Source organism: Bradysia coprophila, assembly GCF_014529535.1.
Source record: "Bradysia coprophila strain Holo2 chromosome X unlocalized genomic scaffold, BU_Bcop_v1 contig_416, whole genome shotgun sequence".
NCBI classification, from domain to species: Eukaryota; Metazoa; Arthropoda; class Insecta; order Diptera; family Sciaridae; genus Bradysia; species Bradysia coprophila.
The window spans coordinates 325,313-350,831 of NW_023503334.1; the positions used below are offsets into that span (position 1 = coordinate 325,313).

A 25,519-nucleotide genomic window follows, 5' to 3' on the forward strand; every position below is an offset into this window, starting at 1 on the left:
ATGGTGCTCTGCTTTCGAATGGTACGACAAATACAGTGCACAGAGATAGCTAGAATTATGGAACAGCGGGGGCTACTTTTAATTCCTTCAGCATTTGCATCGTTTTAATTTTGGAAAAGTGACCTTCAACGTCGATACTTTATGCATGAAAAATCACTTGATAATACACCTGCAACCAATATATCGAGGCTTAGTGCTCTGTTTCGAATTTTCACGGTATTCTAATTTTCAAGCAAGTTTCTATGGTTTTTACTAAGTTATTTGAAAAATTATCTCACCTACTGCACCTAAAACAAGTCACATGGTTACATCGTTAGAAGTGAGTATTTAAAAGCTACAACGATGTACAGCAAACGAAATTTATTTTGAGAATACGACAATACACCATATAGCTCCTCTGTGTCCGGTTTCTGAGTCGCTATAAGACATAATTCAATATATATATTCATTCAAAAAAACCTTTGAACGGTATAAACCCCAGCTTCATAGTGAAATTTAATATGTTAATGCAATTGGTTTATTCAAAATAATTTCTATTCGAATGAAGTACAAATTTGAATTAAATTCGTTTGTCATTACCGTCCGTGTACCGTTCTATTGTCTATAAAGAACATTGTTGTAGCAACTGTTCGTTTGTTTTGTTTTCTTTCATTGAGGGGGTAACTATCCAGTTCTGGCGAGACGAAACTTCTATTTGCATACATTAAAAGTGTAATACACAACAATATAGAGACGATTTTGTCAATGTTTACCAACGATACGAAACAGTGAAAACATTAAATTCCCTCAGAAGATTGAAAATTATTGTAATTCCGGTGGAAAGCCTTATTAAACCAATAATTTTGTGAAGACGTTACCGTTGTTAGGAAAAGCTTTTGTACAAGAAAAACCAACATGAAAGAAACAAAAATTCCCAAAAATCACTTACAATGTCTATAGCGGTTGAACCGACCGACATATATTTCTCATTTCATTTCACCACTCCACACCATTCCACTCTACATCAACTTATTTCCGAAATTTTCCGCTGCAAAATCGTGGCAGCACAAAACCAATACTCTCTTTCACTCTCCCCTCATTACATAATAGTGGTGAATTTGCAACTGTATACACGCACATAATGTTGCTCCAAAGTTTATTTTTATTTTACTTGAGTTAAAAAACATTATTTTTTATTTACTTCGGTTTTCTGTTGTGTCGCTAATTGTGTGTGAAAATGTTTTATTAAGAAAATGTAGTAACGTGCTGGACGAGTGAAACAAATTGCGGTGCATTCAAAATCAGGCATACATTTGCTTGCTTTTGAAAGTTATACTATAAAAATATATCAGTTTCAATGACAGGCGATTCGACGACGTCACGATGTGGGGTAGAACAACAGCGACAACAGCGACTACCCCAACATCCCATCAAAACGGATGAAATTGAAATTCTCGAATCAGCTGGCGGTGAAGATACACAGCCAGATAAGGTGAATATGACTGTGGCTTTTTTATTTGAATGAAGAACGGAAATTTATCTCTGAAATGGTTTTACTTGCCAAATGGAAATGTTATTCCTTTATCGATTTGTCATTTCGAATATCATTATATGGTCTCTATCCATGCAAATCTGATTTTGAACGTTTGGCCATCCGTTTTTATTGTGATATTTTTGTTTGAATGCAAATATGTACACGTGTTTATTAAACATTTTGTTGGCTTATCCAGTCTATAAATTAGTTTAACTTAATATTTATATAAACTAGGTCCCACCTTATGGGTGGGCCAGGTCCCTTGACTGACTGATTTCTTCAATCAATTTGTGCGACTGTTACAAAAATATCATAGAACTGTGCATCGATTCTCATGCGATCGTAAATTTCGTATTCCTTTTATTTTATTCAAAACAAATTTTTAGAATAAACATGGCGAGCTAAGTCCTACTTTTTCAAACGATAAAGGAGTTGAAAAGATTTCTTGTATTGAACGGAAATGAAACTCCTTCGATTTTTTCATACAAGCAACTACTGCGAAATCATGAAAAAAAATCTTTTCGGAAAAACTTCTACATTATAGCCCCAATATACTTTCCATTACAACGCCTAGCCTCAGAAATTTCAGTCCTCGTCGATTAAAAAAAAACGTTTTTGGAAATCCGTTCAGGCTTACTCGGGCTATCTTGTTTTCAAGCGTCGAAACGAAAATTCTTTTGGTAGTATCACAGAGATCACCCATTTCATTCTTCGTTGATTAAAAACAAGTTTTTGGAAATCCGTGGAGAATTCCGTGGAGTGAGACAAACATTTTCATGTATTTAAGGATTTTAGTCATACATTCATGCATTTTCAATCATAATAGTGAACATTGTGTGACAAACATTTTAGAGTGTTTATCATCCGTAAGACCCATGAATTTCAGTCAAGGGAATAAAATTTTTTGTTTTGAATTTATTTGGATAAACAAATCTCGAAATAAAATTTAATTTTAGACTTTTCATAAACACACTGAACTTCATTAATTTAATTGTATACGATGGAACTAAATCTATTCTTGTAACATCATTGAGAAGTAATTAACTATACCAAAAGTATTTGATTTACGGAAATGTTTCAATTTTCTTCCAGTTAAAAATACACCTACACGAAGGTTTCTACCTTTACGATAATTGCATAATTGTCTTTTATTATGGCTTTGGTGACATGCTCAAGCTTACAATAATAATTTTTTTTCCGTATACCTATAAACATTTTTGTCGCCTTTGAACTTTGGTGAGTCAGTCATTATTCCTTGACTCCTTCAACGGGTTTTCTTTCTTTTTCTAAAACTTCAAAATGAGTATTATACGCTTGCATTGAAATTGAAATTCGAAAGACATTGACGATGTAGGTAGGTAGCGATTTTTCTTTGTCGAAAACGAATTGTTAAGCGGAATTTTCTGTCAGAGACACAAATTAGTTTTTTGTCGATTAAAGTTGAATTGTTAATCCTTTCATCAGGCGAAGGTTAAATAGAAGCACGCGACAGTCAATCAATACATTAATTAAATTCAGAATGAGTCAGTTCAAAATGATGCAAAATTTATGAAAAACTGTTTTATTCTTCTCTCTAAAATAATAGGACACTCTTCTACATCAACTATACCTGCTAGGTATTATGCATTTAAAAAAAACATTTTTGAGACAGAGATCGATTTTACATGCTTTGCATTTTTTCAATTCCTTCTCTTCATATATTAGGTTAGGCAAGAATTGAAGGACTAGATTTTCTTCAACATACGTGTCTTTAATAATACACAAAATTAGATAAGGTACTAGCTGGAACGAAAATATGGAATGAGTAAAGGAAGGTATATTTCGTTTTGCAGAAATAAAGAACGGAATACAATATTTAGTGCACATTCAAGCAAAGTTACTTCGAGTGACAGCTGCCAAATAGTCGTATTTTGTATAAAACCTTTTTCCAAGTTTTTTTTTACAGAGTCAAAATTTGTATAATCCAGTGTCCAGTCTCAGTACTCTATTTAGAGTATTTCTCATGTTTAAAGTGTGTTAGCACCTTTCATGCTTCACTCACAACAAGCGTTACAATTATTTCAATCAATAAGTTCAGATCATGTTTTTCAAGTTGGCATGTTTACTGGAAACAAATTCATCAATCGATGACGAGATTTTCAAATAATCGATACAATATCGATCGAATGTTTTATCGATAAATATTGTTTGATAATAATCGAATTATCAGTCAATATTTGTCGAATTTATCGATAAATTTTTGAAAATATCGATAATAATTGCTTCTAAGAAATAAATCGATATTTCATCAATCGAATCAATTATCAAAAATGCTTCTTTCAAGCTAGATTTCGGCACATGAATTTTCACTCTAGTGTCATAAAAATATCCAATGTTTTTACTTATTCATATCAACACTTGGAACAATTTGATAAAATGACTTGAGATGATTTTTGAGCTTGGTGAGGTTTTACTGCTTCAGTACGTTCGATCACACGGACGCGAATCATTGTAAAATAATTTTTTCAATATGAGTTGTTTATTGGAGTCGAATTTCCACTTGCGGAGAAGATTCTATTATGTCTCGGCACTTCTCTGAAAGTTTGTTCCATTTATAATGAATTAATTTACGAATTTTTATGCATTTTTGAAGTTAATCAAAATAAAGTGGGTGTTGAGAGTGCCCTACTGTCTGTTTTTTGTGTGAATGAAGCTGTGGTTTAATCATGATTTACGATACTATAAAATCTGCATATTGTGTAAACATTCTGAAAATTCCATACAAAGCGAGAAAGAAATTTTGATTAACGAACCCTCTAAAATTTTCTATTCTGGAGCTTTTAAAAAGAAAACTTTTCAAATCGTCACTGCCACCACTAATGGCACCACTTCATTCTTATTTTCGAAGAGCATGCGTGCAATATGTAAATTCTCTCGTGAAAATAATAATAAGGAAATTTGTATAGCACAAGAGATTTAAACTGAATGACGTTGTATGTATGCACGACATGATTTTATAATGAAAATAAATATAGAAAAAAGGAAGATCTAAAGTGTACTTCACTTTAAGAAGTTGTTCGCTTTCCAAGTTACAGCAAGTGGATTTTTCCATACAAGAAAAAAGGGAAGAAGAAAAACTGATTAGATTTTGAATAAATTTCACATGAGTAAACAGCACAGAATGTATACGTAATCGAATGTTGTTGTTGTTTTGCAATGACATCCACAAATCAACATTGACTAAGGCTTGATTTCCACTTACCAAAATAGTACTCAGTGTGACAAAATTGGATTTTTCAATTTTTGCTTTGTTAGATTGACAGTCCGTTCTCCCACGGCTCTCTCATGGAGTACTTTTTGTTGAGCGGAAACCATGCATAGGCATCTGCAAAGCTTGAAGATAAATAAGAAGCAACTGTCACCAAAATGACAATAGAAACGCCGTTGTTGTGTTGTTGACTGTTATCGTTTATCGACTGAGGTGACAATTGGCACTATTATTATAATATGAAGAAGCAAAATGTGAGCAAAGCAAGTAAAAATTTGGTTACATTTGCATCGCACTAGTTATTTATGCAACCTAGCCAGCATCATTTACATAACAAGAAAAGGTTAAAAAGTGCAGTTTTTGTGTTTGATGATCCTACGTGACGCCGAGGTCAACAAAAACCCGAAAACGCAATTCTTCAACTTTCACCCCGAGCTTTGTAATGAATATTACATGTTGAGGCTGCAAAAGTTTATGAAATCTGACGAGAAGATCGATTTTGTACCCGGAAAGATTTAAATAACTATTATTATGACACCGAGTGATAAATGCTTTTGTAGACATTAGATATGTAATTCACATCGTGTGGCCAAAAAATCATTTACCAGCGAGTTACATATACAACATTTTTCTTCAAAAATACAAAGGAAGTCTTACTTTGAGTCACACGGCCAAAACATGCCAATTTCCAATTCCAAGTACTGGTTTACATAGAGCTATTCAAACTAGTCAATAAAGAGACTGAGGTTCATTTGAAAATGTGCTGATATTTCATTGCCTAAACATAATGGCACTCACCCTTACTCAACGATTAAAATTCCAACGTTACGTTACAGTTAGAGGACTGTGAAACTTCATATTTTCAGCTGATCCACACAAAATTGTTTATACAGTTGAAACTGCTATACACACGCGCGTGGTAGTGGTAAAACCGTATAAAGACGTATAAACTGTTTTGATCGTTTGTGTGGATCAGCTGGAAAACAGCTGAAGTATATTCATTCTGATATTTCACTACATCTAACTGTAAAACTTTTAATTTATGATACCATAGAATCACTTCTAACGGGACTGAAAATTTACGATTTACTTATCTCTTCGTAAGCATTAAGCATTAATTACGTACAATCTTCGGTGAGACTTCATCTCCAGACGATTTCTTAGTTGAACTTCATAGCTATTGTACAGTCGCTATTGCGTAGTCACTATTGCATTGCAATTTTCGACTGTAAATCCTGATTTTTATTTTCAATCAATCTTTCTGATCTCTTCTGATTGACAACAACATCTGGCTTCTTATGCTAAAAATGAAAAATTGAAAAAAATGGTACAACGGCTGAAGACGATGAATGAAGCAAAATAGTTCACAAGCGGCAATTTGTCGCCACATTGTCTCATTCCAGCCACAATGGTAAGTTGTGTGTAAGCCAACACCACCACTTCTATTCTCTAACAACGTATAGTAATTCTAAACAGGGCCAACAATGTTCTCATTCATTTATCGTTTCATACAGTGAACGACATCTCAAATGTCTCACTGTCATTTTTTTCAGAGAATGTCATTGTGAATTTGCAATGACACAATAAAATTCTCAGAAAAATTTGACAGTGAGACATTTGAGATGTCGTTCACTGTATTTAAATTTCTGAAGCACGCCTTCATCTGGCTCTAATTCATTAAATACATTTTTCGAGTAAATAATATTTTCCTGCTGGAAAGTACGATTGTGATTGTACCCGAGTCTATATTATGTATGTTGAAAGAGGTCAACTGAAAATTTGCATTATAGGGGTTAGGTTATAGCTGTGTGCTTCTGTGCAAGTTTTTAATATATGTTTCTCACGTTATATTGTAATCCCTGAAGACTAATATAAACTACGTTAATCGCTTCAAATAAACGGTGGAAAGACTTAGTTTCGCGTATAGTTTTATTTACTTAGAGGATAAAACTGAATCCTCGACAATATGCATTAAAATGAACAAATAAGTTAAAATGTTTAATTAAAACTTCAATGTTTTCAGTCGTATATTTATTTATACGTGGTGTACGTGTTCACATTGTAGTGTGTTTTTCATGTGATTTTTAAGAAAAGAAGCATAAATTATATTGGGTGCAAAATTTTCTTTTGATGACCCATAACAATCAACTGCCGCTTTTTGAGTACTTTGCATGTTACGACGACCACATGCACTTATAGAAGTTCTAATTTTTAGTTATTTTTGAAAAGATCACGGCAAAGTGCATTCTAAAATGTAAGATTGGACGTGGTAAGGGTAAAACCATATAATTGAAGCAGACATTTTCACATGTTTTTCCGTGTGGGCTACAATGACCACACGAATAAAAGGAAAATTATGAAAATCAGGTGTAATTTTCGTGACGTCTAGAACTCAATAACTATTTCACTTCGTTCCACTGTCGCTTACAGAATTAATAATTCCGCAGAGTATATTAAAACAACTAAATAAATCTGTGATTAGTTCGTCAACTACTCTGTTGAGGCGCTAGTGTTACTCACACTGTCTTAGAGTTGGAATCTCAACCGCTGGCAGATTTGAACTGATTGTCAGATTGACTGATTAAATCGGTCCCTGAGTCGAATAAGTCGAGTCCGAGAGAAGGCTTACCTGTTAAAGTTTGTTGCTCAGCTAATAACTGGCATATTATAATATTTTGATAATGAAAGAGAAAGTGTCTGAAAGAGTAGGATTATTTTAGCAGCGAAACTAGTACAGTCAGCTCAGGCGAAATGATAAGGCTTTTAGAAATTAATAATTGAAAAACCATTGAGCTTTCAATGTAATAATAACGACGCCATAAAGTTGAGGAGTGTGTAACACAAAAAATGTTTTCTCGTGTAAATGAATTCATTTTCCCATAGAAAATTGTAAGTCCGAAAGGAAAGGTCTCAATTTTCACTTCATTTACAACATGAAAGCTCATTCTTTAACTTTCTATAACCAAATGAATATTTCTTCAAATAGATGATATCCGGTTGGATTTGCTGTGCACCATGCATCTGGCTTCGTACATCCGCAACTGTTCACAAAATTGCCATTACAACCGCAACGTTGCTGGTTACGTCACTGCTGGTCGCTTCTCCCGTATTGTTTTTACTCAGTACAGCCCCATCACAAATACCGAAAGACTGTTATGCCAAAAATCAAATCGATTGTGCGCCAACACGATCGCCAGCCCCTGAGTGCCCCACACCCGAATGTCAGTCAGCTGCATTGAGCATTTTAGCGCGAATGAATTGGAAATTGGATCCGTGTAAGGAGTTTCGCGATTTCGGTTGTTCATCAGCTGAAGGTAGTTTGAAAGCGATAAAAAGTGCTCAAGAAATTGTGGATTTACAGATGTTGAGTGAGTTTGGTGTTTGATTTTTGTCGAGATTCGGTGAACTGACACATTTTTTTAACGGCAGAACTGCTTACGCAAAACACAACATCCGGTCTATACAGGAAACTTGGTCGCCTTTACGGCAGCTGTTTGAGACAAACGGTTAACTCATCGACCATTCGGTTAATATTAGATGAACTTGGCGGTTATTTGCCGATAGGTGCTATCGGACCATCCAAAATAGATACCCTAATTTCGAAAATTATCCACGTGGGACCAAATCCGTTAATTTCGACTTACTATGATTTAAGCTATGGAAAAATGCCTCAAGTTATGTTAGTGGTCGATGGATCGATGGAAACAACGCCGGTGCTTCAAAATCCAGTTCGCTGGACTGGACCGAAAGCAGCGCCATTTTATATAAAGGATGACTATCCGGTTATTATTCACGAGCTGCTAGACAATTTTTTGCCTAAAAGCATGAGCAACGATCACAAGCGGTTGGAAAAATCGTCCATTATAAGATTCATCAAGGAATTAAATGGGGTACGTACCATAAGACGAACTAATAAATGCTAAAACTTATCCCTAATACCCGAATTCCGAAAATAAAATCCATTCCTTAGATTCGGAAGGATCTTGCACGAAGAGATTTTTCAGACAGCTATGTATTGTACAATGTTTCTACATTGGCCGCTGGATATCCCTATGTAAGTAATAATTGTGTAAGAACCTACACGACCCAGTGTGTGAATACGTGGTTCTATTGTACCCTTTCCATAACTTATAGCTGAATTGGGTCGATCTGATTCCCGAAACATGGTCAGGACCAATTTTGCTACGAAGTGCTGAATATCTCAAAAGTCTACAGTATCTGCTGTCGAGACATCCCACTCGCGTGATACATAATTCGTTGTTGGTGGCATTCGCTTTGACAATTTTACCGCCCGAAACGCCAAACACTTTCGTTTGCACCAAAGCCACAATGTGGGCCATGCCGGAGATTTCGTCTGCTTTATACGTTGCACAATTTTCAGATGAAGTGACTAATGATGTCATCAACAGAGTATGTGCCAGGAATTCCTTCTCGCCCGCAGCCAAAGTTTCTAATTTAAATTTTTGTTGTTCGTGACCAGGCTGATTTGATATTCGAAGTACTCAAAGCTTATTTGAAACGAGCACCATCACTGAAAGGTGCAGCTCTGGTGAAGCTGTCACAGTTAAAGATACAGGTGCATCCATGGCCAGCGTTATCGAATCATACGAAAATACTTGCAATGTTGGACAAGGTGAAACGAATTAGTTTTTCATCTTAAATGTCCCAGTCTAATTGTATGTAAATTCTCCGTTTTAGGTTGAAATCAATTCGGACAATTGGTTTGAGAATATCCTACAAATTTACAAGTCACGCAAAAGTTCTCCGAACAACGAAGCGCTCGACGGTCCACATACGGCGTAAGAATTCGATATTTTTATCAGTTTTAAGTTTAAATTAAGTATTTCTTGCAGATGGGCCTATCCGACTATTGCCAAGATATTTTATGACGGTTTAAGTCATTCGATAGGTTTGTTCATAGAATGTAAAACTTTGCAAATTCACATTGAAAAATTCCTATTTTACAGTTGTTCCTCTGTCTGTTATACTCGTACCATACTTTGATGCCCGACTTCCGTCTTACCTGCATTTCAGTTCCGTGGGAGTGTCAATAGCTAAGGAGATTCTCCGTTCGATAACGAAATCCTTCGAAGCGAAAGTTATGCAATGTGTTCCTCCAACAGTCAACATATTCTCGAACAGCAGCCGAATGGATTTACTCATTCAGTCTGGCGGCATGCAAATTGCTTATCATTCGCTTCTGTCGTTAACCGGACCTAACAAAGGAATGATTCGATTACCCGGACTAAATCTAACACCGACGCAAATATTTTTCCTTGTCACCGCACAAGAAGTCTGCACAGAATCGGCCTACTTCGGAGTGGATACATATTCGGAAGACTTTAGTGATATGTAAGTGAGATGGTGTTTGAACGGTTGTACAGCACCAGCGATGTCTAATTGTCATGAAATACATTGTTTCAGACTCGGATGGCTAATTGCTCAAGGCGGAAGTGCAACGGAAGTGTTTCAGTGTCCGTACAACAGCATGATAAACTCGCAAAAGAGTTGCAACGTTGGTTTGTAAGCAATTCGATCGATCAAATGAAATAACAGAACTATGTAACTTGACTGAGTAGACTCGTACGTTACGAGAGCTGGCAAGGGCTTTCGGGAATATTGCTACACACATTTTCCCCGGTACAACACTTTTTTGCACACAATATCGACAAAACTAGAGCGTGAATTGCTTAGTCAAGAACATTAAAGTTAAATTTAGAAGCACACACGGGGCAAATCGTCAATTAAAAAAAAACTATTTTTAGAGCCGATGTAAGTCTCTTACAAAACGCTTTGGCACAACAAAATAGGATAACAAAATTGAAGAATGCCAAGGGCTAACACTCTTACATTGACATTCATAGAACTTCATCAACGTCACGAAATGATTATGCACCGCAAGTATTCAATGACGCAAAAACTACAGTCGGATTTTACTTTGTAGGGCTTCTTTCTCCGTCCATTCAATCGTTTTTCATGCCATTTCTAATTCAGTAAATTTTACTTGACATTATAAAATGCAGTGGAATCAGATCACCTAGACTAGAGGCTACGATGTATTTTGCTATAGAAAAAGAAAAAAAAAATGCCCACAGCTCGGTGCTGATGAAAATTACTAATTTTTTGTATACGAAAATCAATCCAATTTTCCCTTCCCACCTTTTTGTGTCAATTCTACACTACCACAAAATATTTCGTGAAATTTCCAGAGAAAATTTCTTTTTTGAAACAACGTTACACAGACCAAGGGAAGCGTGTATGCATATCAATCGCTCATAAAGCCACGCTTTGCCATAACACGCTACATGAAAATTTTGTTGTACGGCATTTGTTCTTTAGCCTGGTGTATATCGCTGCCGTCAGATCCTAGATCATCAAAACTGAACCATCTCCGGTGTGCTACGGCTGCATCGCTGCATACATGTACTAGGCTTTCCATCATTACGGCCCTTTTATCCCTTTTGGTAGGAAATGGGATTTCCACTTGGAAATTAATCTCAAAATACTTTGTATGGAAAAGTTATTCAAAATTTTTAAACTTTAAATAAACTTTTCCTAACTAGTGTTAAAATATCGCGACTTTGTCCAACGCACGATTGAATTAAGCATGAGTGATACTCTAACTAGAGTACTGAAACGGGACAGTGTATCGAACAAATTTTAACACTAACACTAAAAAAATCTGGAAACATTTTTCATACAAAATAGTACGCTATTTGGAAGCTGTCACTTGAAGCACTTTTGCGTTGTTTCGCTGAATAAGCATTTTAGCATGCGTTAGGAAAATTACTATACAAGTGAACATAGCAAATAGGCCTGTTCCGAATAACCGTAAACCCGAATTTCCACTGGCCGAACGAACAGTATTTCATCATTAAAAATATTGATGAGGTTATGTCTATATGGACGAATTTTGACAATTCGTATGGCCTTCAAACAGACCTAATATTTCAAACCGTGGCCTTATGAGCGACTGATATGCAATATGCATACAATTCTTGGTCTGACGTATTTTTTTCGGTGAAAACGACCGTACGTACGAGTCTTTTTATATATTATTTAACGGCATATTAGTACACAATCAAAAATGTATAATTAAAAGAGAAGGTAAAAAGTTCTGCAAAATAATCAATAGCCTTAACTTGATAATGTCAATAGTCTATATATTATTATAGCAGCTGAAGATATTTGTATAGATTTTATGGTAAGCAATCATTGATTAATATTTAATTTCTAACTGAAAATGGTTAGTTATATAAATCGTTGAACTATTTAAAGAAAAATCAATTACGTAAATAATAAAAAAATAATAATGAAAGAGCAATAGGTTATAAGTAAGCGCTAGTGAAATTATAGGATCGGCCCAAGACTACTTAAATCTGTGATGAATGATGCATAAAATTAAATATTTGTTTATATGAAAGAACTATTGAACTTGTACATTGGTCAGGTAAAACAAGTTAAGATGTTGAGGAAAATGAGAAAAAGAAATAAGTAAAAAAAGGACCGCTAAACGGTCATTGAATGTACTTTATGGATTCATTCATATCAACATCCACTACATACCTCAATTAAACGTTTCCAAAATGGATAGAGGTAAACGGAAGAGATATAACATACGGTGGTACTGACGGTTTCTTTACACAAGGTTATAAGTTACCGATGCTCAACTTAGCGGAAATTGACACCGCGTTTCAGGTAGAAGGAATTTTATTTTGAAATGCCAGGCATCTTTAAAAAAATCGAATCTCTAGCGGTGCTCAGAGATTTGATATGCCCTTTTTTCTTAAACATGTTACCAAAAGTTTCTTGAAAGCAAACAGACCATTCAACATACAAGTGTTTTTCGCATTCCTTTCCGCGAAGTATTCTATTCCTTTATTTTCATACTGTTAGCTAAATATAACTGTATGCAGAGTATTTTTTGCTAAAACCTCTTCCCATAATTTTCCATATTTTTTCACTAATTTAGAAAAATTTGGAAAAATTAGAGAAAATTATAGGAAAACCTCTTTCCAAAAATAGACACTGACTTCGTCTGCTCTCCATTAAATAAAATAAAAATAAATAAAATTAAACATGAGTAGCAAATGCTTTAATGTGATTGACTAATTCACACATAAGTCCGCCAAAAATTTAAATATTTTCAATTGACAATTGAACAAAATATGGCTGAATTCATGTAGCAAATGTCAAAAACTGTGCGTCAACCATGCCCCGATACGCGTTATGTTTTGAAATGGAGTGTGCTCTTACGGTTTGAATTTATTTAGGATTAGTATCGCCACCAGTGTCACCGTTGCATATAGCTCTACCATTGATTTTGTAAATAATTTATGCTGAAACTTGCAGAAGCATTCAAAATGTTGACGATCATGATGATCATGATCGAAAACAGAATGAATAATATAAACTACGTATATTTGACAAAATATTATAATAAAAAACCAAAGAACAATACACTTAACCACTTTATGCCTCCTAAATGAATGCCTAAAATTCTTACAATTTTTTTTTTTTAATAAGAAGTTACTTCGATATTTTCAATTTATTTTTGTTACAATCATCTTATCAATTTTGTATATAAACAGACGATTTACTGACGGTTGTAGTAACAATTGTTTGTTTGACTCAACAGTTTTGCGTTAATAACATTCAAACTGTTTGATGCAAAATTTAAAGTCATGCATGAAATCTACTCACTAAACAAATAAAAATATTGAACAATCAGTAGTACGCTGTAATGTATCCTACGCTGGAGCCGTTGCGGCGTTGTCTATGTTTGATGATTGTTCTGTATAGAAATCTTTTCTTAAAAATAAAGCGACAAGAAGTTTCTTCCCAATGAATATGCAAAAAAAGGACATGTCACAATAGCGAATTATAAGAAAAATGAAATTACAAGCTTTTTTTGATAGTTTAAAACATGAAACATCGTATGCTATATAGACTACATTTCAGAGTACTACTAATTGCTCTTGTAATAATTAAATGTACAAGCTACCTTGGTCGACAATCGTGTCTACTTTTCATAATTGAAGCTATTCTTTCGAAGCCTTCAGCATGTGAAATCCATTGCAATACTAGCGATTTATAATGGATACCACGCGATTATTTACCTCGGCCTCCGATCCAAAACTGTATTTTTTTAAATCTCTAAATCATGTAAGGTGTGTATGTAACATTTAGGCGAGGGGACACGATCCGAGAAATTGTTCTCACAGGGTTTCACAGGAAAATGCAGACCCTTGGGTTTTCCCGAGTCGTTTCTCCCTCGATTGCAGGTCATTGCTGGAAAAACGAAAAACGCTTAAATTTTGTTAACAATGTCGCGACGCGTAACATGACCTAATTATGCTAATTTTAACAAACCAATTTCAAAGAATTTTACTTCTACTTTATTGAATTCTGAAAGTTTTTAATAGAAGTCAATGTTACATAGAAACTTGATAGGATTTTTAAATACGAATCATTTTCGCATTTAGCTGGACGGTTGTCTGTAGCATCAGAGACTCTGGTATTTCCAAGCCCCATCATACAAATAACTTGATAAAACTTTGTTTGAGAGTTTAGTCAAATTTAGGCATGTGAAATACTTTCATTGAAAGGTTTAAAACATTTCTGTTGGGTGGTAAGTTTTTTTTTGCAATGTTAGAACTTTCACAGCAGATCGGTTATAGGAACAAATCGAGGAAAAAATTGTTTGCATGAACAAATTGATATTTTATTAAATTTTTCAAATTAATGATCAATAAATTGTGCGGGGAAAGTGAGCCGAAATATTTGAGGTAATTGAACCTCCATGTAGGTGGAAAAGATTTATTCAAATTACACATTCTGAATGAATTTCTTTTCAATCCAGCCAAAACTACCAAACCAAATTTTTATTAAAAACCCGCTATTTTTTAGCTAAGGCTAATTGTTATCTAACAGGGAAGTTTGTGGTAAAGAAGCTTCGTATGCATATAAGTCGATATTTGTCATTTAACAGATTCTTTGGCTCTGCCCCAAAGACTGATTAATGAGTAATAGTGTCGTTGTCGCTGCAGCTATTTTATTTAACATAAAGTTTACATATTACGAACTGGTACTGAAGAAAATTTAATTTGAAATGACTAGAGTCTTAAAATGGAATAACGTAATAATCAATTCGGCTATAGAAATTTAGAAATTAGCGAATTAGAATTGTGGTAATTACACTTGCTAGTGACTAAAAAAAAATATTTAGTGAAAGTATTGGATAAAGGTAGGCACCATTCGAAGTTTAGGTAAAATTTAACATAATATGAAAGAGTGAATTTATTGTTTGCGGAAATTTAAGCAAGGTGTTCCAGCAAAAACAAACTTTGCATCTGGGACCTTCTGATATTTGCTATTCCAGTATGTCTTTTAATGAAAAATTTCTATTTTCTAATCTATTTTTCCTTGATTCTTAAGTAATGATTCTGATTCTCTGTGTAATCAATTCTTGAATCTCAAAAATTCGTTGGTTGCTTATGCTACAAGAACCTCCATCATAAATTGATTAATTTCTGAATGAACAGGAAAAGGAACTAGTGTAAACTATAAAGCTATTAACAGTCAGCAGCGTCTTCTTATCTGTTTTCTAATCGAGAAAACTGAGATTTCATGAATTTGTGAGATTTTTTTAGCGATTTTATATTCGACCGATGAAAAAATTCAACCTTATCGATAAAAAAATAAAATAAAAATAATAAATGCCCGATATAATTATCGTCCTTATCGGGTAAATGTTTCGATGAGATATTTTATGAAATGATGGTCCAAAAAGAATGCCTTTAGAAACGACAAGCACCACTGAATTGAATCTGTTACTTCTTTTGTTTACTTTATATATTAACCAGAGGTCATTGTTTATTTTTCTCATTGCTGACAATAACGAAAAGCCGTTTCTGAATCGTTAACAAAATGTGAGGTGAGGACGATATTTCAAGAAAATTACATCGGTGGGATTAGAAAATGTGTCGATTTCGATCTAAGTCATGCTATTCTTTACACATACAATATCGATGTTACAATAATTATTTTCCTATCGTATGTTAAAATGCTTTTTTAGCGAATGAGATCCAGCCAGAGCCAGAGGTGAGCGCTGGAATCGAATTAGCTAAAAGGCCCTTTAGCATAAGTTAATTGAGTTCCAAACCATGATTTTATTTCGATAAAGAAAATTATTGTGAGCAAAAAATTATTCTACAGAAAAACGTTTTTGTTTTTTTTTTATAAAGAAGGGTCATTTGCCAAATAAAGGAGGACATTTTGTTTACATCTTTGCTAAATATCCCTATACTTTTATAGGCGGATCGACATAACTTCGTCTGAATAAAAAAGATGGCGCATGTTGAAAAAAATGTCTGACTTCGCTTATTTTCTTAATTTTTTACGATACTTTATTAAATTAAAAACAAATTATGCAAAATTTCGCTGTATAATACAATACAAAAATGTTTTAAATAACTTTCGGCATCGAAATAAAATAAAAAATGATTTTATTTGGAACTTAATTGGAGCTTATCCTTTCCGTGTATTAATAGTTTGTATAATTTTGTCGGATGTAAAAGATTTTAGTGAAAATACAATTAAGAATAAAAAAAAATATAATCAGCTGGTCCGGCCAAAAACATACATGTCAATTTGAGTCAATTTCCAAGTCAATCCAGTTTGCCGAACTCAAACAGTTTCCGGTCATTAAGACCGTAACATGAACGACACTTCAACACGATGTCTATTTGAGTGGCAATTTCATACAGAATATTTCTAACATTTTGAAAAAAAAAATTGGTATAGTGAAGAATTACTATATAATACGTTTGATCGGGTCATATCTCAATCAATGTGACTACAACGACATCATTATTTTTTCTACCTCCAGAAAATAACGAAAAAAAAGAGGAAAAGCCACACCGACGAAATCGTGCGCAAAATTTTCGTTCACAACGCAAATCCTCCAGAGATTTGGTATCTAGGTATATGATTGTAGAAAGTAATTGTTTGCTTTAAAAAAAAGTTTTGTGCATATAATAAAAATGACATAACAGCATGACTTCTATGTCGGGGGGTAAAACGAGAATATTTCGAAATGTTTCCATAATATTTGTGTTCGATATTTTCAAATCATTCGATTGACTATTATAGAACACCGTCACTCATTCAATTGTGTTCCTGAAGCAATTTATTTGTAGATAAAAAAGAAATTAAACGAAAATAAGTGCTGCAATATTCTATTCAATGGAAAGAAAGTTTAGCAAAAAATAAAGAAATGAATGAAATGAATTCAAAAGTAAATGAATTATAAAACATAAAAATCATTATGTGATAGATATGAAAACACTAGTGACTTTTCGAATAGCAATAATTACAAAATGAAACTTAAAATTTAAACAACCAAAAAAATTGAACAAAAATACTTAGAACTTCAGTGTTTCATTGACAAAAGGAAAAATAAATAATTCCCATAACTTAACGTGATTGTAAAGGCTACATTCTCTCATCTTAAAACAAATTATATTACGAATGTTAAAATGAATTGCATTGAGAATGAGTTTAAATAACTTTATTTTAGTGATTGAAATTATAGTAACACACTGTTTTCACAACAAAACAAAAAAATATATAAAAACGTTCTACATGTGACTGTCTTTCATTTTTGTCGTTCAAATAAAGTTTCCCTCAACTGCACCTCGAACTACGCCCATTTCATCCAGCACGTACATTTTTCACACTTATTCTGCACACTTATTCTGTATCTGTTAGTGCAAGTTATATTTGAATGAAACATCTCAATATATCTGACTCGTTTGGAAAATATCAACAACAATTTTCAGAAAATGTAATTCGTTTATAATGGCTAGAATAATCCATAAAAAGTTAAATACTGAGATGTGACTGCGAATTTAGTGCAGATAGTGGTAAGTGCTTCATTTTTACTTTTTGCTTCGATCAATCATACCAAACACATTGTGTAGCTTTAATAATGAAGCAGAAATATTTTATTTTTCTTATAATTTACTAATGTCACACGTCAATCTACATTCAACAATGCGTTGTATCTGTTAGTACGTTTTAAAATAAAAAATCGATTTTAAGGTTTTTATACCTTGTATACTTCCTTTGATTCGCGGGAAATGACACGACGAATGAAGTACAAGATTTACCTTCACATTTAATCATTTCCCCAATGTGTGTACTTTCTCCACTGTTCATAGCGAGTCGCGAGCGTGCATACAAAGAGAAGACAAATAACAGATAAAAATCTAGTTAATTTATCTATATCTTAATTTTAAGTGATTGCAGTCTTCATACAGTGAACGACATCTCAAATGTCTCACTGTCAAATTTTTCTGAGAATTTTGACAGTGAGACATTCGAGATGTCGTTCACTGTAGTCTAAAAAAAATTTTTTTTTTGTTTTTTTAAGTATAGTCTCTCTATATAGGGTAATTTTCCGAATTTCAACAATAGATTTGGCAACTCTGGTTTTTACCCTTTGGGTTAAGTTCAAGCATTATAGCTTACTTTTTGAAATTGCTCTAGTTCGAATAAATCTAGCTTACTCCGCTTACTCCATCAAGACTATTTGTTTTTCATTTGTCGAAAAACACTAACCAACCAGTATTTACATAAAAGTTTGCAACATTTTGCGTGTGTTAAACAAAAATTAAAGCAAAACAAAGTAAAAGTTTGACTGGAGTTAAATGAAATATTTTAACAAGCGAAATTCGTAACATAGCTAGACATTTTTCCATAATTAGTGACATTAAGTATATAAAAAAGCTCATGAATTGTTTAAAGTTGGATATACGATCCAAAAACATGCTATAGTGCAACCAGCCATACTCCATAGCTAAAACGATAGATACATAATTTAAGAGAACAATATTGCTGCATGCACGTACTAATAAGACATTAAAAAAAAACAAATACATGGTCCAAGAGTGGATAGACATGTACTGGAGGTAGGAATATAAAATTTTCGATTCTGCCCTAGACAATGACTGATCAGAAGCGTCTAGTTTCATGAACACAAATAAATGAAGCGTCAATTTAATTGGTTATTCTGAAAGTGTTGACTCCTATGTTGTTAAACATTGTAAAATAATTTTAATTTGAGTTTTGAGTCTGTAATCTTCAGAGAGAGTTCGCTAATTTTGTGAATTTTCACGATTTTTAAGATCAATTTGTGAGAGTTTGTGAAAATTCGCGAAAACCTTATCACGTCATCAAACCTAAGTAGCTCTGTACATTACCAAATACACAGTCGTAATATTTACATCGACTGTCGTGTTCCTATTATTTATATTTTGTTTTTGTCTGCTATGAATTTGAAACTAGTTAAAGCGCTGTTTGTTCCTGCTTTTGTATTTTTAGTATTATGCAATGAAACCAAACAATCAGACGTCATTAATGCCACGAGAATTGGTACAGAATCAACGGCTAGAATCATGAAGGCATTTTTAATGCAATGTCCTCATAATTTTAGCAGCCGTAACAATGTTCAAGTCAGAGTTCAGATAGCAATGCACACCTCAACCATTAAGGTGAGACTAATTCCGTTTAATTTCTAATCACTTTCCTCAGAGACCGCTCGTTTCTTTTAAATAGAACACCGATTCTTTTGTGGGAAAAATCTTACTCGCTGAATTGTTCGATTTAAATAGACGTTTGGCGTGTGACTTAAAGGCTCCGTCATTGGTGGAAGTTTCCAATGAGAATTACGTATTGATGTATCCTTTAAAGATTGAAAATGTAATCAACACTAGAATTCACAGAGTTGATCAATTTGCATTTATTATTGCATTCAATTCTCAGACATTGCAAGCCATTAAGGAAACTAGTGGCGCGGTAAAAACTTTTTACAGCAATGAAGCAAAGGCAGACACTAATTTTAACCGAATTGAAACTGATGAAGGTTTGTATACATGGTAAACTCCACGGTAACATGACTTAGGAAGAATATTGCTTTCTCGCTCACACCAATTACTATTCAGATATATCTGTCTCGTCGTAAGTCATGTTACAGTCACAAAATCATGTACAATTTAAATAATACTTCAGTAGCATTTCTCTTAATACCAACCTGTTCTGAATTTGAGAATTTATGAAAGATATACATTATCGTAATTTCCAGTCCCTGCCCCTAACTACTTCTATTTTACTTCTCTTTTACTTTCATTTAAAATTCTGAAATTTTGAGTTTCTCAACAGATATGAACCAAGATACCTAGTCCTTGGTTTATCGTACGATTCCATCAAATTTTGTTCCACTACAAATAATATGCACTACGATGGATTTATTGAACTTGCACATTATCTACCGCAGCATTCACATCTTCCATGGACGACTGCAGTCGTAAGCAATGTCCCATAAGTCATAAAATAATACTCATAACATGACTTAAGGTTCTCTCCCTCACATTATTACACATTTCAAAAACAGTCGACCTAATAAATCGACCATTATTTGCTTCTTGCGAGGCATTTTGTTCGACTAGTAGAAAAACAATATGTTCGAACGGTCGTAACCTGCATTAAATGTACGTAGAAACAGTTGGACCGCCTCTACAAACTGTTTCACGTCTGCAAGCAAAAGTAATTACGTAAAAATAAGAAGATTCTCTTTCGGCTATTTATTTTCTTTCGAATAGTTGGAATTTTGTAACAGTTGCTGGAAACACTAATGGATCCGAGATAGTTATGCAACCATATGCAAGCACTAGATATGAAGTTCGGAAAAATATACGCCATGTACTATACTTGCTATAACGCTCCTATATATAGATCGGACGGGTAGATTTCGCCTCACGCATGCATACGTATATAAATAACGATCATGTTTCTTGTTATACCAAGTAGAAATTTTATTCTTCAATAAATTCTTTGCGCAGGGAATTTCGTAAATTTCGTTCGACTAAAATTACCTTAAACTTACACCTTGTCACACAATTCTCAAGCAAGCAACAGAAATTGTTTTAGTGCTCTCCATAGACGAAATAACTTAGAAATAAATACATACGATATGTCTTCAAAGAGAGTAAATCGCATAAGTCGTGCACTGGTGTACCCCATAGGAATGAAACCCTGTGTACTCCATCTCGGTTAAAAGTCCTTCAGAAATAAATTACCACCGAGCACTACTTTAAAAAGTAAAAAGTTTAGCATTTATAACTGTAGTAGAGCTGTATTGTTTTATATACAATTCGGGAAGAATGGGCGACAATTGATTGATTTAGAGCAAGAGTACAAAAAAAAAGAAAACACCAAATTATAGAACTATTCTCGGTGGAATGCATAAATGTGTACCACAGATATAATTTACTGAATCCCATCTAACATTGTCTGATAAATACGGAGTTTGTCATCCTAACCCCGAAATGTTTCTTTTATCAACTCTGTACGAATTTCACGAAAAGTGAAATCACTTTAATTTAATTAAATATTGTAATTTCTCAGATGTGCACAGTGGAAACAATGTCAAACTCCTTGACGACATATATTATACCGGATTAAAGCCATCCGATTTCTTTAAGCGAAGCGATTTTATGCATACAAATCCGAAAGATTTCCGAAGAGATAGTATTTGTACAAAGAATTTTCCAAAGAACAATAACAAGAACAATGCCAACAATGAATATGCAAATGAAGTGTTTTATGATGATAGAAATCAACAAGAAAATGAAAATGCGTTTCCCCGAAAACTCGGTATGAATTTGAACAATAACGAAATTGATAATATTATGAGCAACAAGAGAATGAAAAGCGACAGCGAATATAGCATGGGACATTTAACAAAGAATTTGTTCGATGATATGGACGCGTGGAAGCGTCGTAAAAAAATACAGGAACATAAAAATGAGTTCATTAAGTGTGTTGGAATGAAAAATTTTAAGAAAATCGATCATGTTCTGTGTACATGCGCTAGGAATGTGGATGAAGTGTATGATGATGTGGACGAAACGGCAAACGGTGACACCGAACAAAGTGACTGCTTTCAACTGATAAATAATGTGTGTCCATTGGGACCGGTGTACAGTAAAAACATTAACTACGAAACGAAAATGAACGACGATATAAGAAATGTAAATTATGGTAATATTAAGTCGACAGCATTTGCATGCTGTGATTTACTTCCTCCTTTTTATTTTGCTCTGGGGAAAAGATGCTATAACATTCTCGGAATTAATGGTAAGTTACGCAGTATCATGCTTTTAAACCATTTTCCATTCTCTTTTTTTTGCACATACTTAAAACCTCTCACTCAATTATGGCTTGTTTCGAGTTACTCGTTAATGACGTCCGCAACAAGCCATAAAAAAGTCGGCATTAATAAATTCTAATAAATACGATTGAAATTACACATTGTTGATCGGAACGGTAGAATATCTGTCTATACCAAACCAACAAACAGACAAAAGAAGCAACCAAACAACCATCTCCATCTCCATGCTAAACAATAATTGTAATAAAAAATTTAACTGCACGTCACTTCAGTGATAAGAGGCTTTTCACTATTCGAAAGCATCATAAGATAAGTACAAAAGCGATTTTATGTAATAGCGACAGCCAAGTAGCCTTTATGTGTCTTGTACGTTTGCTACATTTTTTATCATTCTGTTCTACATCCCTTGCAAATTGTTTTTGTATTGTAAAATATGGTATTCACAAAGGCATCAAACATTTTTGCAATTTGGAATGTGCTACAGATGAGCAACCAACCTGATATGTGTATGGGTAATAAGGGCGCATTTTAAAGAATGCTTTTTCGCCGAAAATTTCGCAAATTTTATTTAATCCTAAACAAGCTCTGCAGCTGCTCTCTCGCTCTGTATAACAATTTAGTTGTACTTGTAAAGCAAACAAGTTAATCGAAAACGTTTCCTTGTTTTATATTTATACCTATCAAACGATTATGGTTCCAATTACTGAGAACGTATTCTCTGTTTCTTTCCTTTTTAATTGAAATTTTTCTGAAAAATTTTCCTACATATATCCTACACATAAAGGCAAATCAGCTTCTTGCACACACAATTTTTTTTCTCGTTTATTTTCAAACAAAAATTTTCTTTTTGTGCCATATATTACAGAGGATTTTGACAACAACAGACAAAAAAACCCGAAGAATTCGTGGAAATATTTTTAACTGCATACCCATTACTTTTCCGATTTGAGAAAGTTGGTACATACGCTAGACCAACTTCACAAATAACATGACAGAATTGTACATAATCAGGTCATCCAAATACATATATTTCCGTTTGCATTTCACAGATTTATATGTTGACACGGATAACAAATGGATTCGAATTAGCAATAGCAAAATCTTAGACGAATTGCCAGAAATAATAAAATCCGATGATGTTGTGGATGAAAAAACATCCTATTTACGCTCAAATATAGAAAAGGATGAACAAATAATTGAAAATAAAATTCACAGATCGGATTCGTCGGTCCAAGCACCAAAGTATATGAAAGAAATTAGTAGTGATAGGTACTAACCCATTTTTATTTCCATCATACCAACGAACTATTAAATCCTGTTTTTCCATTTAGACTCACAAATTCCCAATCTGTCCCATTTTACGATACTGTTGATGCAATTGTCAATATTGCAAAGAAACCCATGGCGCTGCGACATTATTATAAAAAAGAGGCGAAACCATTCGATAAAGACATCTATGACCCACATCTGAATATTGCCGATAAAATGCAACTGATCAATATGATCAATCCGAAGCGGCCCTGTGAACGTAATCGAATGAAAAACGAACACTCGCTCCGGAAAAGAAATTTCGATCCGACCGATCAAATTGCCTCATTGACTGATGACGAACTCGATTCTGCATTGGAGGATTACGAATATTCAGGTTAAAATAACTTAGAATGAAAATTATTGGAATTCGATTTACGTTAAATTCGTACAGACGCGAAATTGCAAGAGAATCCGAAAAAGTTTTCCAACATTCGGAACACATCTGCACATCCCCGGAACGAATCACTGAAAAAAATTCAAAAAGTCTGGTTAGTTTGCTTTGCAGAAGTTTTGTTTATTTAGGCGAATGAAAAAGCTTAGCTTCCACGTCATTCAGTATAACGCACACCTGTTTTCAACTATCTTTTTTGAAGTAGTTGGTGATACCGTCTTCACTCATCCCCTGAGATTTTAAAATCCGTTATTTGTTTACCAAGGGGAAAATAGGAAATTTCAACTTGAACAAAAGTTTCCGAGCGCACGCACATAATTTTTCATCCGTTAGTGGCGTGAATAACCTTTTTTATCCATGAAACAAACCAACGCAAAATTTTCAAAACCACAACAAATTGACAGTTGAGTTGAAACAAAGGCGAAACAGTTATTTGCTCAACGAGGGAAGAAAAGTTGGAAATTGCATTTTGAGGAGGTTGTTTGCAACGCGATGCAATTCCAAATTTTTTCCGATAGTTAGATAGAACGTTTATAATAAAAAGAAAATATTCTCACCTGAACTGTCATTAGAGTGATTGTCAGCAAAATGCCATCTTTTCACTGCATTTGAGTGGAGAAAATAAGGTTATCAACGCCTCACAGATAAAAAAAAACTTTTTTTTTTCAACTTTAAGCTTGCGCCGGCAAATCTTTTGAGTATTCTGTACCTGCGCCATTGTCAGTTATCACTGCACTTACAGCTGAAGACTTTTTGACTTTTTGAGTTCAGGTAGGGGCGGGTTGTTTTTTTTCCTAACTCGAGTAACTCGCTCATCTCTAACCATTGGTTTCGGTAAATAAAATTTCAAAGACCATGATATTTACGACGGTTGTCAAAATATTCTGAAAAACATCGAGAAACTATAATCAGTAACTAATTCTAGTGAACCCAATTACCCGGCTACATATTAACACAATCAACAAATCTCAACTACATTTTGTTGTGTTCATAACTCATTCTAAATTCGGTTGAAGTTTGTTACAAAACATTTGTTGGACTTGAAAGACGTGTTGAAAGAGCTATTATTCGTTTAAATCGCTGTAAAATTGCTGTTAAATTGCATAAAACTGGTTTCATATGTCCGCTCATACGTCTATTATATTTATACACAGTTCACAGCATCCATGTGCACTTGCGTTGCCATTCAAAAAGGATCCATACTATCACGGTGAAATACACTTCTTGGACAACAATGGATCGAAGCTGAATGTAAGTAACAACCAGCCAATTTTGTGTTTTATGCTCATCGGTCTAATCTAATTTTTCTTTTTAAATTGGAAACAAAAAAAATTGCATTTTTAAGTCTCATCAAATTGCCGAAAACATTTGCCGCGATCATTTCAACGAATTCATACTCATTCCTTTCGACTATGAAGAAAAATAGGAAAATAAATTAATTGCTTCGCCTAGAATTACAAATTGTTTACTTCGTATAAAACAAACAATTTTATTTTATACAATTTGTGTTGTAGCATATATTGGAATGGAATAGTAGATATCTTACACATTATCTCTATGTCTACATATACAATAATAATAGATTGGAATGTATATAAGTACTAAGAAATGTTTTCTTTTCATTTATCGTTTTCTTGTTTTACTTTTAAAATTTAAGAAAAGACAAACACTGGCTAGATATATAATATAATAATATCGTTGCGAATTATGTGCATATATGTGTACTGTGTACAACTATGACCCCCGTTAGTTGGTCTAGCAAGTACTTTAAATCTCATTAAAATAAATCGCAGGTATGCAAGAATGTTGCAAATGGCATTGTTT

At 33.7% G+C, this 25,519-nt stretch overlaps 3 protein-coding genes across 4 annotated transcripts in view; all 3 read left to right on the top strand.

The window, feature by feature from the left end:
* The window catches only part of LOC119069956 (tubulin polyglutamylase ttll-4), a 37,441-nt gene extending 20,666 nt beyond the window's left edge, over positions 1-16,775 (top strand). The window contains exons 6-7 of the transcript XR_005086439.1: positions 5,873-5,882; positions 16,763-16,775. The gene's annotated coding sequence lies outside the window, so the exon portion shown is untranslated. The remainder of the gene's footprint in view (positions 1-5,872; positions 5,883-16,762) is intronic.
* On the top strand, positions 1,102-17,387 carry LOC119069960 (endothelin-converting enzyme homolog). 2 transcript variants are annotated; one of them, XM_037174192.1, is made up of 10 exons: positions 1,102-1,471; positions 7,747-8,128; positions 8,190-8,650; positions 8,731-8,814; positions 8,895-9,170; positions 9,241-9,393; positions 9,459-9,559; positions 9,602-9,669; positions 9,728-10,112; positions 10,185-17,387. In XM_037174192.1, the coding sequence occupies exons 1-10, from the start codon at positions 1,337-1,339 to the stop codon at positions 10,285-10,287; spliced, it is 2,148 nt and encodes a 715-aa protein (XP_037030087.1). In that variant the 5' UTR covers positions 1,102-1,336; the 3' UTR covers positions 10,288-17,387. The 2 variants fall into 2 exon arrangements, with proteins under 2 accessions (XP_037030087.1, XP_037030088.1); XM_037174193.1 differs by having other exon boundaries at positions 9,614-9,669.
* A 1,649-nt stretch (positions 17,388-19,036) lies between these two features.
* Positions 19,037-25,199, top strand: LOC119069961 (uncharacterized protein MAL13P1.304-like). The gene is made up of 9 exons (XM_037174194.1): positions 19,037-19,315; positions 19,380-19,523; positions 19,587-19,686; positions 21,228-21,959; positions 23,043-23,262; positions 23,325-23,638; positions 23,696-23,792; positions 24,850-24,946; positions 25,041-25,199. Exons 1-9 carry the CDS (start codon positions 19,094-19,096, stop codon positions 25,119-25,121), a joined length of 2,007 nt encoding a protein of 668 aa, XP_037030089.1. The 5' UTR covers positions 19,037-19,093; the 3' UTR covers positions 25,122-25,199.
* Positions 25,200-25,519: the final 320 nt, after the last annotated feature.